Source organism: Zosterops lateralis, assembly GCF_965231275.1.
Source record: "Zosterops lateralis genome assembly, chromosome: 16".
NCBI lineage: Eukaryota > Metazoa > Chordata > Aves > Passeriformes > Zosteropidae > Zosterops > Zosterops lateralis.
This window is the reverse complement of record NC_139776.1, coordinates 7688132-7699445: the sequence shown is the minus strand read 5'-3', so window position 1 is coordinate 7699445 and position 11314 is coordinate 7688132. Positions and strand designations below refer to the sequence as shown.

The following is an 11314-nucleotide window of genomic DNA, read 5'->3' as shown; positions in this document are numbered from 1 at the left end:
TATAAAGTTCCCCAGCCAGAGCAAGGGTCAGGCTCCATGCCCCCGTCTCTGGCACGCTCAGGCACCAGGAAGAGGCAGGCTGCCTAGCAGGATGGAGCTTCCCTGCAGCATCCCTATCCTGTCCTTGCTTCTCCAGTCAGAGTTCATCCCTGTGGCAGGGGGAGCAGGAGGAAGAGGCAGAGGCCAGGGGTGAGGAGCTCTGCCCTTGGTCAGCCCCACATGAATTCCTTTATCCCCACATAGTCAGTTGCTGGGAGCTGTGGCCTGTCCCAGATGAGGATGGTGTGCCAGGCCCAGGGCTGAGCGTGGTTTGAAGGGTTCTCTGTCCTCTTCCTCCTCCTCACTCCAAATGTAGATGGCTGTGAGACAGTGCTCATCCCTTCCCGGCCTGCTTCTCTGGGCTGGCAAAGGAAGGAGGCAGGAGAGGGGGATAGTTCTTGTCCCTGGCACAAGGGGCTTTGCAGAGAGCTGGGGCTGTGGTGTCCAGGAATCCCGAGCTGGGGATTGGAAGGGTCAGGGGAAGCACCTTCACATGGGTGGCAAAGCCTAGGGAGCAGATGATTCGTGGGATGAGTGGGGAAGCAAGCCCAGGGAAGATGGGAGTGAGGGCTGGCACTGGCTGAGAGCCATCTCCGCCTCTGGGGAACCTCTTTGGGGACAATAGGAGCTGTTGCCTCTCCGCTGCTGTCCCATGTTCCCAGTCCCATAGTGCAGGCAGATCCCTGTCCCCATGCGTGGCTGTGACGGCTGCATGCAGTGACTGAGGTGTCTGGCTTCCCTCCCACTCATCCCCATGCTGCTCCTGCTGCTGGAGCAGGGAACCTCCAGCCTTTGAGCTGAAATTAGCTTCCAGAATAAACGCCCTCATCCTTCGGAGCCCACCGCGGGCAGACACAGCTGTCCACAGCTTGTCCGTGTACATACGTCCCGCGCTCTGCTGTACATATACGAGTAGTTTTTAATTCATTTGTGAATACTATTAATGCTATTTTTGTTATCTTGTCTGTCCGTATTTATGTGTGGGACCGTGCTCCCTGCAGAGGCCAAGGTGGGGTGGAGGTGGGGGGAGAACCGGAGGCTCCAGGGGGGCTCACTTGGCCACTGAGCACGGACTCGCGCTCCTCATGTCGGACCCGCTCAGATCCCGCATGGGGAGCACGAGGATTAGCATTAGCCCATTGAGCGCTTCGGTTTGCAGGTGGAGGTGAATCCACAAATAAATTTGTCATTCGAGCTGCTGGTGGTGCTGTGGTCTTTGCAATCGTTGGGAATTTGAGCAACTTTGGACCCAAAGGAGTTGGCTTCAGTGGGATGGATGGATGGGTGGATGGATGGATGGATGGATGGATGGATGGATGGATGGATGGATGGACGGACAGACGGACGAGGTCCTCTCCCTGCCCAGAGAAGGGTTGGGGTGCTCCAAGGGCAGTTTGCTGTGGTCCAGAGGGATGGTGGTGGTGTGGGGTGGCACTAAGGGGTGATGGGGACAGGAGAGCCCAGGGCAGGCTCTTAGCTGGGCTGGGGCTGCTGGTTTTGGGGACACGGACTCAGCACCCATGGGAAGAGGAGGGCAGGGGACTCACAGCCTCACTGGGGACCACAGCCCCCCGCATTCCCGGGTACACGCCTCCAAAGAGCACCTTCCCTTTGTGCGGGACTCATTCCAGCACGGTCTGGACCACACAAACACTGGGGCTTTTTGGGATGCTACAAGCGTGGGGAACACCGAGCTACCCCACATCCCTCTCACGGCAGGACGCGCCCAGCTCAGCCTTCCCCAGACCCCCTTCCCCCGTCTTTCCGGGGGACCCCCGGAGCGGGGGGGCAGCGGCCGAGCCCTGCGGGCCCCGTGGACTGGCGGGACGCGGTGGGAGCCCGTGGACACGAGCACCATCCCGTGGGCAGCGGGAGAAGCTGCCGCGGAGCTGCGGCCGCAGCGGCTGCGGGGAGCGGGAGCACATTGACCCCCATGACCAACACAGCCGCGAGGATTGCGGGGAACCCCAGTCCCCGAGAGTCCCTAGCCTCGTCCGCAGCCGCCCGGAGCCTCCCACTGGGGACGGACCCCACCACGGCACAGCCACAGCCCCTGGCAGGAGAGGACACAGCGATGACCTATCATGGATTCAGGAATGGGACCCTGCCTGGCTGGGGCGGCTCCCCGAGACACCCCACAGCACACAGGGCTGAGCTGCGCTCCCGCTTTAATCCCTGTCGAGGATGGGGAGTCTGTGGGTCCCGCGGTTGGGCGCTTTGCCAGCCACAGGAGCACGGTGGCAACGGGATGGTGATGGGGACGCGACTGGCGGGGGCTGTCGGGTTCCCACGAGGCAGGTGGGCTCATGGCTCGTACTGCAGGTCCGTGGTGATGAGCACGAAGCCCTGTAGGAAGTCAGGGTGAGAAGGGGGGATATGGGCGACACGGGGGACCCTGGGGTAAGGGGACAGTGGTGGCACCCACCTGCTGCAGCGAGAGTCGGGGTCTGAGCAGGCTGAGGCCACGTGGGAGGGGCAGGGGGATGCCAGCCTGGAGCCACTCTGTGGGGAGACAAAGTCATAGCAGGGGATGGCCCTGGTGCAGGTCTGGGAGGATGGGGACAGGACAGGGACAACACTTACTGTTTGCCCGGGGAACCCCAAAAAGCCACAGCCCAAACTTCAGCAGGGTCTCCAGACGCTTCACCTGTGGGATAGGCAGGTCCTGAGCCCAGCACAGCACAGGCAGAGGGGTCCATGCTGCAGGCAGGGCTCAGCCCCCTGCCAGACTCGCCATGCATGGGGTCCACAGCACCCCAGATTCCCCCCAGACCCTATTCCCAAGGTGATGTGGAATCCAAGGCTCCCCTTGGCTTCCCTGGCACAGGAACTCACCTCCACTGGGCCCACATTTGATGCCACTTGCGTTACACGGAGCCTGGAGGAAAAGATCAGGGTCAGAGCCAGGCACAGGGATGGGAACTGTCCCATCTCAGGCTAGGGACAGGCTGAGCTCCATGGTGGGTCCAGGATCTCAGCACAGCAGGTCCAGCTGAGGACCTACTGCCAGGGCAGCTGGCACAGAACTGGAGGCAGAATGGGGTCTGAACAGGCAATATGGGACTCAGGGAAGCAATTGGACAGAGACAGGGAATGGGAGAGCTCTTCAGGTATGTCCCAGGGGAGCTCAGACCCAGCTCAGGGTTGGGCACTAACCCTGTCAGTCTCACAGTGCCCCTGAGCCTGTTCCTGGCGATTGTTGGCTTCCCAGTCACGTTGGCATCCTGCAGCAAGAGGAGACATTGGAGAGACCAGGGCAGTGCCTGCAACCCAGCATCACCCAGCTGGCCCCAGTATCCCCCATATCACCCAGCATGGCCCCAGCCAGGAGCAGAGCCACACCAGCCCCAGCCAAGTTCTTTGGGGTCCCCTGGCTCCCTGAGCCATGGCAGCAGTCACTCACGATGTTCAGCAGGAAGGCAGGGACACGGGTGGCATTGGGCAGCACCACAAAGGCCTCAGCAGAGCTGAAGAGGGTCCCGTGCAAGGCATCAGGATGGCAGGAGAGCAGGGGCTGCTGGCGGGCCCAGAGGTGCAGCTCCATGGGCTGGTCTGGATAGCGCTCCTGCAGCTGGGGACACAGGGCAGGGGTGACACAGAGCCACGCTGACCATGCCCCCATCAGGTCCCCACCATTGCCCAGGTCCCATGGGCCCATCACTGCCCTGCCCATGTCCTTGTCCTGTGGTGTCCCATTCTGTCTACATCCCAAACTGCCTGCAACACATCCCATTTCCACTGCATCCCATTCCCTGTCCTGTCCCTTGTGCATCCCATTTGACATCTGTGTCATCCCATGTCCCACCCCACTTGCAACCTTCCCCTCCTACATCCCATCCCTCCTACATCCCATTCCCTGTTCTGTCCTTCCTGCATCGTTTCATATCTCCCACCCTCCAGCATCCCATTGCATCTTCTGTTCCTCCTGCAATCCCATCTTGTGTCCCGTGTCCCATCCCACCTGCATCCTGTCCTAGTCTATGTCCTACCTGTGTCCCCTTCTCCCCGTGTCCCATCCCACTCACCTCAGGGGAAAAGACCTCCATGCTCTTGGTCCTCAGCTGGAGTGGGAACTGCCGAGGGAGCTGGAAGGCAGGAAAGGATCAGGGTGCTGGGGCTGAGAAGGGGTGGGCATGGGGACACCCCAGTGGCACCCCAGAGGGGACAGCTCTGCTCTGCAGCCACTCCTACCATGTCACTGGAGAGGTTCCTGCGCAGGGCCCCGGCTGTGAAATACGTGAAGGCGGCTGAGTTGGCGATGAGCTCAGTGACAGCTAGCAGCAGCATGGGCTCGTGTGCCATGGGCAGGGTCTTAGGCAGGGACGTGGGCAAAGCCACAGGCAGTGCCATGGGTAACGCCCCAGGCAGCACTACAGGCAGTGCTGAGGATCTCTGCTGGTACGTGCCCACCCTGAAGATCTCACCCTGCACAGACACACAGATGGATGTGAGGATCAGCCAGGCCCCCCTGTTCCCAGATCTGGCCCAGGGATGCCCAGGATGGCATTACCTTGAGGGCAATGTCTCCAAGCTCCTCTGTGAAGGCCGGCGGTCCCAGCAGGGAGTGGTCGATGGCGGCAATGGTGTCCAGCTGGGTGGACACTGCAGGGACATGGGGGTGGTCAGCAGGAGTCAGACCACCAGCCCCCTCCCACAGCCAGGCTGTCAGGATGTGACCCCACAGTGGGGTCCTGCAAACCCTGCTGGGCACCAGTCCTGTCCACAGCCCCCCAGGACCACCCTGCCTGTCCGCAGTCCTGGGGTTCCCTCACCCACCTTTCATGTGCTTCAGGGCAGTGTCCAGCCTGTCAATGCCCCTCTGGAGCACGAGGCAGAGCTGAAAGCAAGAGCAGGTGTCAGTGAGTCCAGGGATGAGGGTCTCCAAGCCTCTCACTGGGCTGGGGGGAACAGGGACACTGACACCCCAGGCCACAGGGGCCGAGCACCCACCTGCTTGTTCAGCTGCTGCCGCAGGGTTCTCTGGAGCAGAGGTGCCAGCAGGTTGTAGAGCCAGCTGTAGAGCAGAGTGGGGTGTTCAGATCACCTCATGGCATCCACCCAAGCCTCCCCCAGCCCACCACTCTGGCTGGGGCACCAGTAGTCTTTGTAAGCCAGGGACAGGACAGAGCAGGGGGCTTGGCATCACCTGTATCCACGGTGAAACTCCATGTGCAGGTCAGTGCCGTGGGTGTCACAGCCGGCGCTCCAAACCGTGGGGTGGCCACTGCCATCCTCACTCACCCCCAACACCGCTGCCATGGCCACGTTCTGCATGCGGAGCTCCACAGAGCCACTGTCCTGGCTGGGGACAGAGTGGGTGAGCACAGGGACAGCGGTGACATTGAGCCACCCTGAGTGCTGTCCCTGTCCCCATGAGGACTCACATGGCCCCCAGCTGGGCAGCCCAGTCGGCGCTGAGCTGGATCCGGGCACGCTGCACCACCAGCCTCACCCCCACGTCCTCAGCAAAGTTCAGTGTGGATTCATTCATCTGCAGCTCATGGATGTGAATCCTGCACAACACAGACAAATGGTGCTTGCAGCTGTGCCACAGACAGGGATGGGGACAGGGACAGGGACAGGGACAGGGACAGGGACACCACAGGTGGCTCTTACCGTGGCACAGCGTAGGTGAGAATTCCCAGGAGCGGGGTGTTGTAGGAACCTGTCAGGTTCAGCTCATGCTCCTTCTGCAGCATCGACTGGAGCAGCTCCAGCCCAAAGTGCCGGCCTGGGGCAAAGTGTGAATTCAGGGTGATGCCAAGGAAGGGGCTGGGGTAGCTGGGGTGTCAAGAGAGTGAGCACCCAGGTCCAGGGTGGTCCTTCCACCCCCCATTCCCAGCAGACTTGGCATCATTCCTGGAGGTGCCCACTGGTTCCCTTTATTCCCCATCCTTAGCACTCTGGGCATCATCCCCCACTGGTCTCTCCCACCCCTGCCTACTCAGGAGCACTGACTCACCGAACTCCAGTGTCCTCTGGTTCAGCCAGGCCCTGATGCCAGGATTGGTGCTGGGGCTGGTGATGGTGGCAGAGACACAGGTGGGCAGCACGAGCAAGAGGCAGAGCCATACAGTACCTTGAGGCTGGTCCTGGGACCTGGAGGCTGGAGCAGAGGACATGTCTGGGGGACCTGCAGCTGGTGTAGAGACCCCAGCACAGCCAGGACTTTTATCAGGGACAGGGAGCCCTCGGTGACATCAGCACACTTGGGGACACCACGGTGCTCTGGCCACTGAAAGCCCAGCCTTGCCCAACACATGACTCAAAGGGGAAGCCGGATCCCCCATTGTTCCTCACTCACACTCGTCGTGGGAGTGGGGGAATGGGGGGTCCCACAGCACCCCCTGCCAGCCCCTCGCCCTGGGGGGACACAGGATCAGCATGTGGGGACACACAGAGACCCGGCTGGGCCAAGGTGGCAAAGAGATTCAGCCGTGCCCTGACTGGGAGCAATGGAGGGACACATTGAGCTGATCCTGGGGTGGGGGGTCTGCACCAGGGCAAACAGGGCTCAACCCATTTGCACCAGGGAGTAGCAGCTGTTCCCACTTTGGGAAGGGCTCTGGGAACCCTGTGTGGAGTTGCCTAAATTTCAGTGGGGATCAGGGTGTCTGAGGTGCAGAGACAGCCCCCAAGGAAGTGATGGAAAGGTTGGGACAGAGCGAGAGCAGAACTGTGCAATCACCCCTGAAAATCCCCAGCTGTGGGGAAGGAGCCACCAGCACTGCCAGACTCACCATCAGCGGGATTGTCCCCCAGCCAGGGTGAGCCCCTCCAGAGCCATGGGCTATGGATGACAGGGGTCCAGCTGCCCTCCTGGATCCAGCCTGGCAGACCCAGGGGTACCTCTGGGAGGGCTGGGGCCTCATCTCAGCACCAGAGGGGCACATAGAGCCCACGGGCAACCTCACCAGAGAGACCACAGCCCCACATAATGTACCTCACAGAGGTGCTGAAAGCAGCTGCCCACCGGCCCGGGAGGCCCAGTGCCACCAGCCATGGCTGCAGTGGTGGCCAGAGCCCCCAGCAGTGACCCAGAGGCCAGCACTTACCCTGACCCCAGCCCAATGCCCATCACAGCCCCTCTATCTTCCCTGCAGCAGCACTCACCGTGACGGGTGGGTGCTGTGCCCCCCACCGCGGGTCCTGCCATGGCTCCCAGCTCCTCCGTGTCCCCGGGACGTGGCAGCAGGGACCAGCTCTGACGCCAGTGTCCATCCCGGGTCCTGGTCAGACCACAACGTCACCCATTTCCCCCTTATCTAATCCTTTCCGGGATGAATCAGGTCCCATGAAAACACCGAGGGACCGGTTGGGGCAGAGGTGCCCGCGGGCTGGGCGCTCCCTGGGGCTCTCCGGTGCATCCTGGTGCTGCCGCATCCGGCATCCCGACACGTGCGGGCGGCTCAGCCCTGCCAGCCCCGCTCCAAGCCTGGGCTGGCTCCGTCAGCCCCTTCCCCGCATCTCCTGTGCGGTACCCGGTGGTGCCACCGCGCGTCCCCTGGGGAGGGGGTGGCGGCCAGGGCTGCATCGCGAGGGATCATTTGTGGGGCACACAGGGCTTGGACAGGGGTCAGGCAGAGCCGTGGGGACACACACGGACCTCCCCTCCCCACCGCTCCAGCGGGAGCTCCCACACCAGGCGGCAATGGACAGGTAAGGACGGCGCCCCGGAGCACGGCACGGGAAGAGCCCCAGCGCCTCCCGCACCGCCCCCGGCCCGGGCAGAGCCCCCAGTCCCGGTTCTCCCTGTCCCGGCACCTTCCAGGCTACTCCAGGCGGCCGGGCCGGGCCGTGCAGTGCGAGCGGGCACCGGGAGAGGGACCCACCGCCCCGTCCGCGCCGCGCTCCGGGACCGGAGGAGGAGTGGTGGAGGATTCAGCAGTGGGGAGGATAAAGAGAACCTGGGCGGTGATGGAGGGGACCCATCCAGTGATGGATAAGTTCTTCCACAGAGACCCAGAGCCCCTGGCCCTGCTACGTGTCCCCTGCTGCTGTCATACCAGGACAGGGGCGGACAGGCGGGGCAGTGCCCTGATAGCACAAGTCACCTGTCCCTGTCCCCTACACGGGCCCTGGCAGGGTCTGCGGGGCTGGGAAGGCACGGTGGGCACGTCCAGGCACGGACACACACGGACACGCCTGCAGCTGTGCCTGTGAACACCAAACACACACAAAGAGTGTGCAGAGCCTCACACAGGCACACGCCTGTGCCCAGGGCTGGTCAACACCTCCCAGCCCCAAATCCCTCGGCTGCAGGACCCTTGGGAGGAGGGGAGCCTAAAGGGTCCCACAAGAGCCCCTCCAGGCACCCCCGTTATCCCCTGCCAGGCCCGTAGGAAGGTCTGAACAGATCTGGGACAGGAGCTGTGAGGTCCTTGGGGTGTTTGTGAGTCAAGGGGAAGCTCAGGTCAGGGCAGCTGCCCGGGGCACCCCCAGCCCTCAGGGTTGCACAATCCCTGATGCAATTTCCTTGTTCCAAGAGGTCTGTCCCCGCAGGCAGAGGTTGCACCAGGAAGAGCAGGAACCACAGGGGCAGAGCCACAGGGAGAAGCACCCCAGGACTTGTATCTGCTCTCCCCTGTGAAGGGTTCAATCCTTGCATCATCACTCCTATAATCCCCCACTCCTGACACAGCAACAATTGTGGGAGCCTCGGGAAAGCTCAGGAATGCAGGTGGCCCAGCTGGGAAGGGGAGTGAAGAGAATTCCAGGCTCTGAACACACCACAGCCCAGGGAGATGGGAAAACCACACTCCCCTCTGGCCACAGAACCCCACACCTGGCTCATGGCACTGTCCCCTCTGTGTCATCATCCCATCAAGGTGACTGACCAGGGGAAGGTCCATCCTAGTGCTGTTGCCTTCTCCCACCACGGAAGATAAGGGTGCAATCTTCCCTCCCGTGTCTGACCCCCAACACCCCATGTCTGAGCTCAGGGAGTGAAACCCCACTGGGAAAGGCTCTGTGGGGGCAGTGCTGGGGAACATTAGGAACACGAGGAATTGGGACCAGCCCGTGAGAAACCCCTTCCCCAGCCCCACCACAGGGTCCCAAGACCTGCATCCCCCAGCACACCCACCCACCCCACAGTGGTCTGCACAAGCTGCCCCCCGTTTGATGGGGCACACATCCCCAGGGCTAAACACGCCCAAAAACCAGGGTGGGGGACGTGAGGGGCAGGAAGAACACACACGTGTGGTCATCAGGGCTTGTTTAATAACAAAACTCCAGCTATTGTAGAACAATATTCTCCAGCATCATTGTAATATACAATACGGGGAATGCTCTCAGCAATCTGAGAAGGAAGGATCCGGCCCACAGCACCCCCTGCCCAGGCTGCGGGGGAACCCCCAGGGAGCCAAGGGATGCAGGTGAGCCGCGGTGCTCAGGGACGGGGTCCCAGGGACGAAGTCCGTGCTGATGGGACCGGGATCCCGGGAACGGTGTCCGTGCGGGGTCCAGAGCGGTGTCAGCGGCAGAGGATCCGATCGGCAGCGGGAATGCACGGAGCCTGCGGGAGAGGGACACCAGGCGGCCGGTCAGTGTCGCCAGGAGGGGACAGGGATGGAAAGGGGGCAGGGGTGGAAAGGGGACAGGGGTGGAAAGGGGACAGGGGTGGAAAGGGGACAGGGGTGGAAAGGGGACAGGAGGAAGGGACATCCCCGGGAAGGGGAGGGCGCGGGGCAGATCGGGGGAAGGCGATTCCAGGGAAGGCCGGCGCTGCCCGTCAGGAGCGGGTGTGAGCCGGGGCCGGGGGGTCCGCACTCACCTCGGGGGAGTCCCCGGCGGCGGCGGGGCGGGGGGGCCGCACTGCAGCTCCAGCTGCAGGTCCCAGATGTAGTCGATAACGTGCTGAAGCAGTTCCACCTTGGAGACCCGTCGGTGCCGCGGCAGCGTCGGCACCAGCGCCCGCAGCCGCGAGTAGCAGCCCTTCATGTCGTACAGCAGCGCGGCCGCCGCCTGCTCCGCCGCCACCGGGGACACCCCCGGGCCCGGCCCGCAGCGGGCGGCCTCCCCGGGCCGCACCGCCTTCAGCGGGCCGCCAGCGCCTGCGGGGAGCGGCGAAGAAGCGACAGCGGCGACCTTCATGGCGAGGGGAGCAAAGGCGAGGAGCGGGACGGGGACGCTGCGGGCGGACAAGGAACCCGCGCCCCGCCGCGCCTCTTATAGAGCGCCGCCGACCGGGGGGCGGGGCCGAGGAGAATCCTCGGCCAATGGCAGCGCAGAAACAGCGTACACAGCCCCGCCCACGCCATTCATGCGCCCCGAAGGGCAGCGTCTTAAAGGGGCAATGGCGGGGAGAGCCGTGACGGGCTCGGGCTGCCGGGCCGGGACACGGGCGGTGCGGAGGCTACGGGCGTGCGGAGCGCCCACCCTGCCCCGCAATTCCCGAGGGTGTTCGCCGCGCGGGCTCCCGGTGCCGGGCTCCCCCCTGCAGGCCCCCGGTGTCCCCCCGGGCGCCCGGCCCCCCCGCACTCCCCGCGGCCCCCCCGCTCGCCGCGGCTCAGACCGTGAGACGCCAGGGCCGTGACGTCACCCATTCATAAAACCCCGCGCGCTGTCAGCGCGGCGCCGGGCGGGCGGTGCCCATGGCGACGGGGGCGGGGCGGGGACACACACCTGCGGCCCTACGGGGGGCGCCGGGACCCCCACGGAGACACCGCCACCCCCACGGGGACACCGGCATCCTCATAGGGATATGGGGGCGCCGGGACCTTACAGGAGGCACAGGGACCCCCGGGGGACACCTGGACCCACACAGGGACACCGAGGCCCCACGGTGGCACAGGCACACGGGCATCCCCGCGGGGAGCAGCCCGTGCTCCGCCCCACGTTCGGAGTTCCCCGTTCCCCCCTCTCTCCCGGGGCTCGAACCTCCGCAGAGCTGCTCGGCGGCGGCTGCCGGGGCGGGGGTCGCCAGGCTCGGGCCCACCCGAGGGACGGGCAGAGGGGCCGAGCGCTGGGTGCGTGGGGCGGCGCGGGGAGGGGGCTGCGAGCACCGTTCTGCCACGGGGAAACCCATGGAGGTTCCGCCACTGTGCGAGGCAGCCGGTCCTTGCCCCGAAGGGTTTCTGGTTCGGGCTGTAATTAGCGTTACTGCTAATTGCCCCGCACCTGCGGGGAGGGCCCCGAGCGATAGCCCGGCACACCCTGAGCAGCACGAAATGGTGTGGGAAGGGAGGGAGGCAGACAAAGCTGAGCCTCAGACACTCCCGGGTGTGTGTGCAGACACAGACACAGACACGCGGGGTGGGTGTGCGTGTGCACA

The 11314-nt window shown here is 63.9% G+C and overlaps 2 protein-coding genes across 2 annotated transcripts; both read right to left on the bottom strand.

The window, feature by feature from the left end:
* Positions 1 to 2277: 2277 nt before the first annotated feature.
* LOC310916197 (bactericidal permeability-increasing protein-like) lies at positions 2278 to 6161 on the bottom strand (the record flags this gene model as incomplete). Its single annotated transcript, XM_083873549.1, has 15 exons — positions 2278 to 2385; positions 2465 to 2541; positions 2623 to 2686; positions 2875 to 2917; positions 3196 to 3263; positions 3443 to 3610; positions 4065 to 4124; positions 4231 to 4464; positions 4550 to 4641; positions 4816 to 4876; positions 4990 to 5053; positions 5186 to 5341; positions 5424 to 5552; positions 5656 to 5770; positions 6002 to 6161. The coding sequence occupies 15 exons, from the start codon at positions 6159 to 6161 to the stop codon at positions 2344 to 2346; spliced, it is 1533 nt and encodes a 510-aa protein (XP_083729675.1). The 3' UTR covers positions 2278 to 2343.
* A 3213-nt stretch (positions 6162 to 9374) lies between these two features.
* Positions 9375 to 10181, bottom strand: ID1 (inhibitor of DNA binding 1). The gene is given in 3 exon segments (XM_083873393.1): positions 9375 to 9556; positions 9815 to 9834; positions 9837 to 10181. Coding segments are annotated over 3 exon segments (360 nt in total). The 5' UTR covers positions 10135 to 10181; the 3' UTR covers positions 9375 to 9514.
* Positions 10182 to 11314: the final 1133 nt, after the last annotated feature.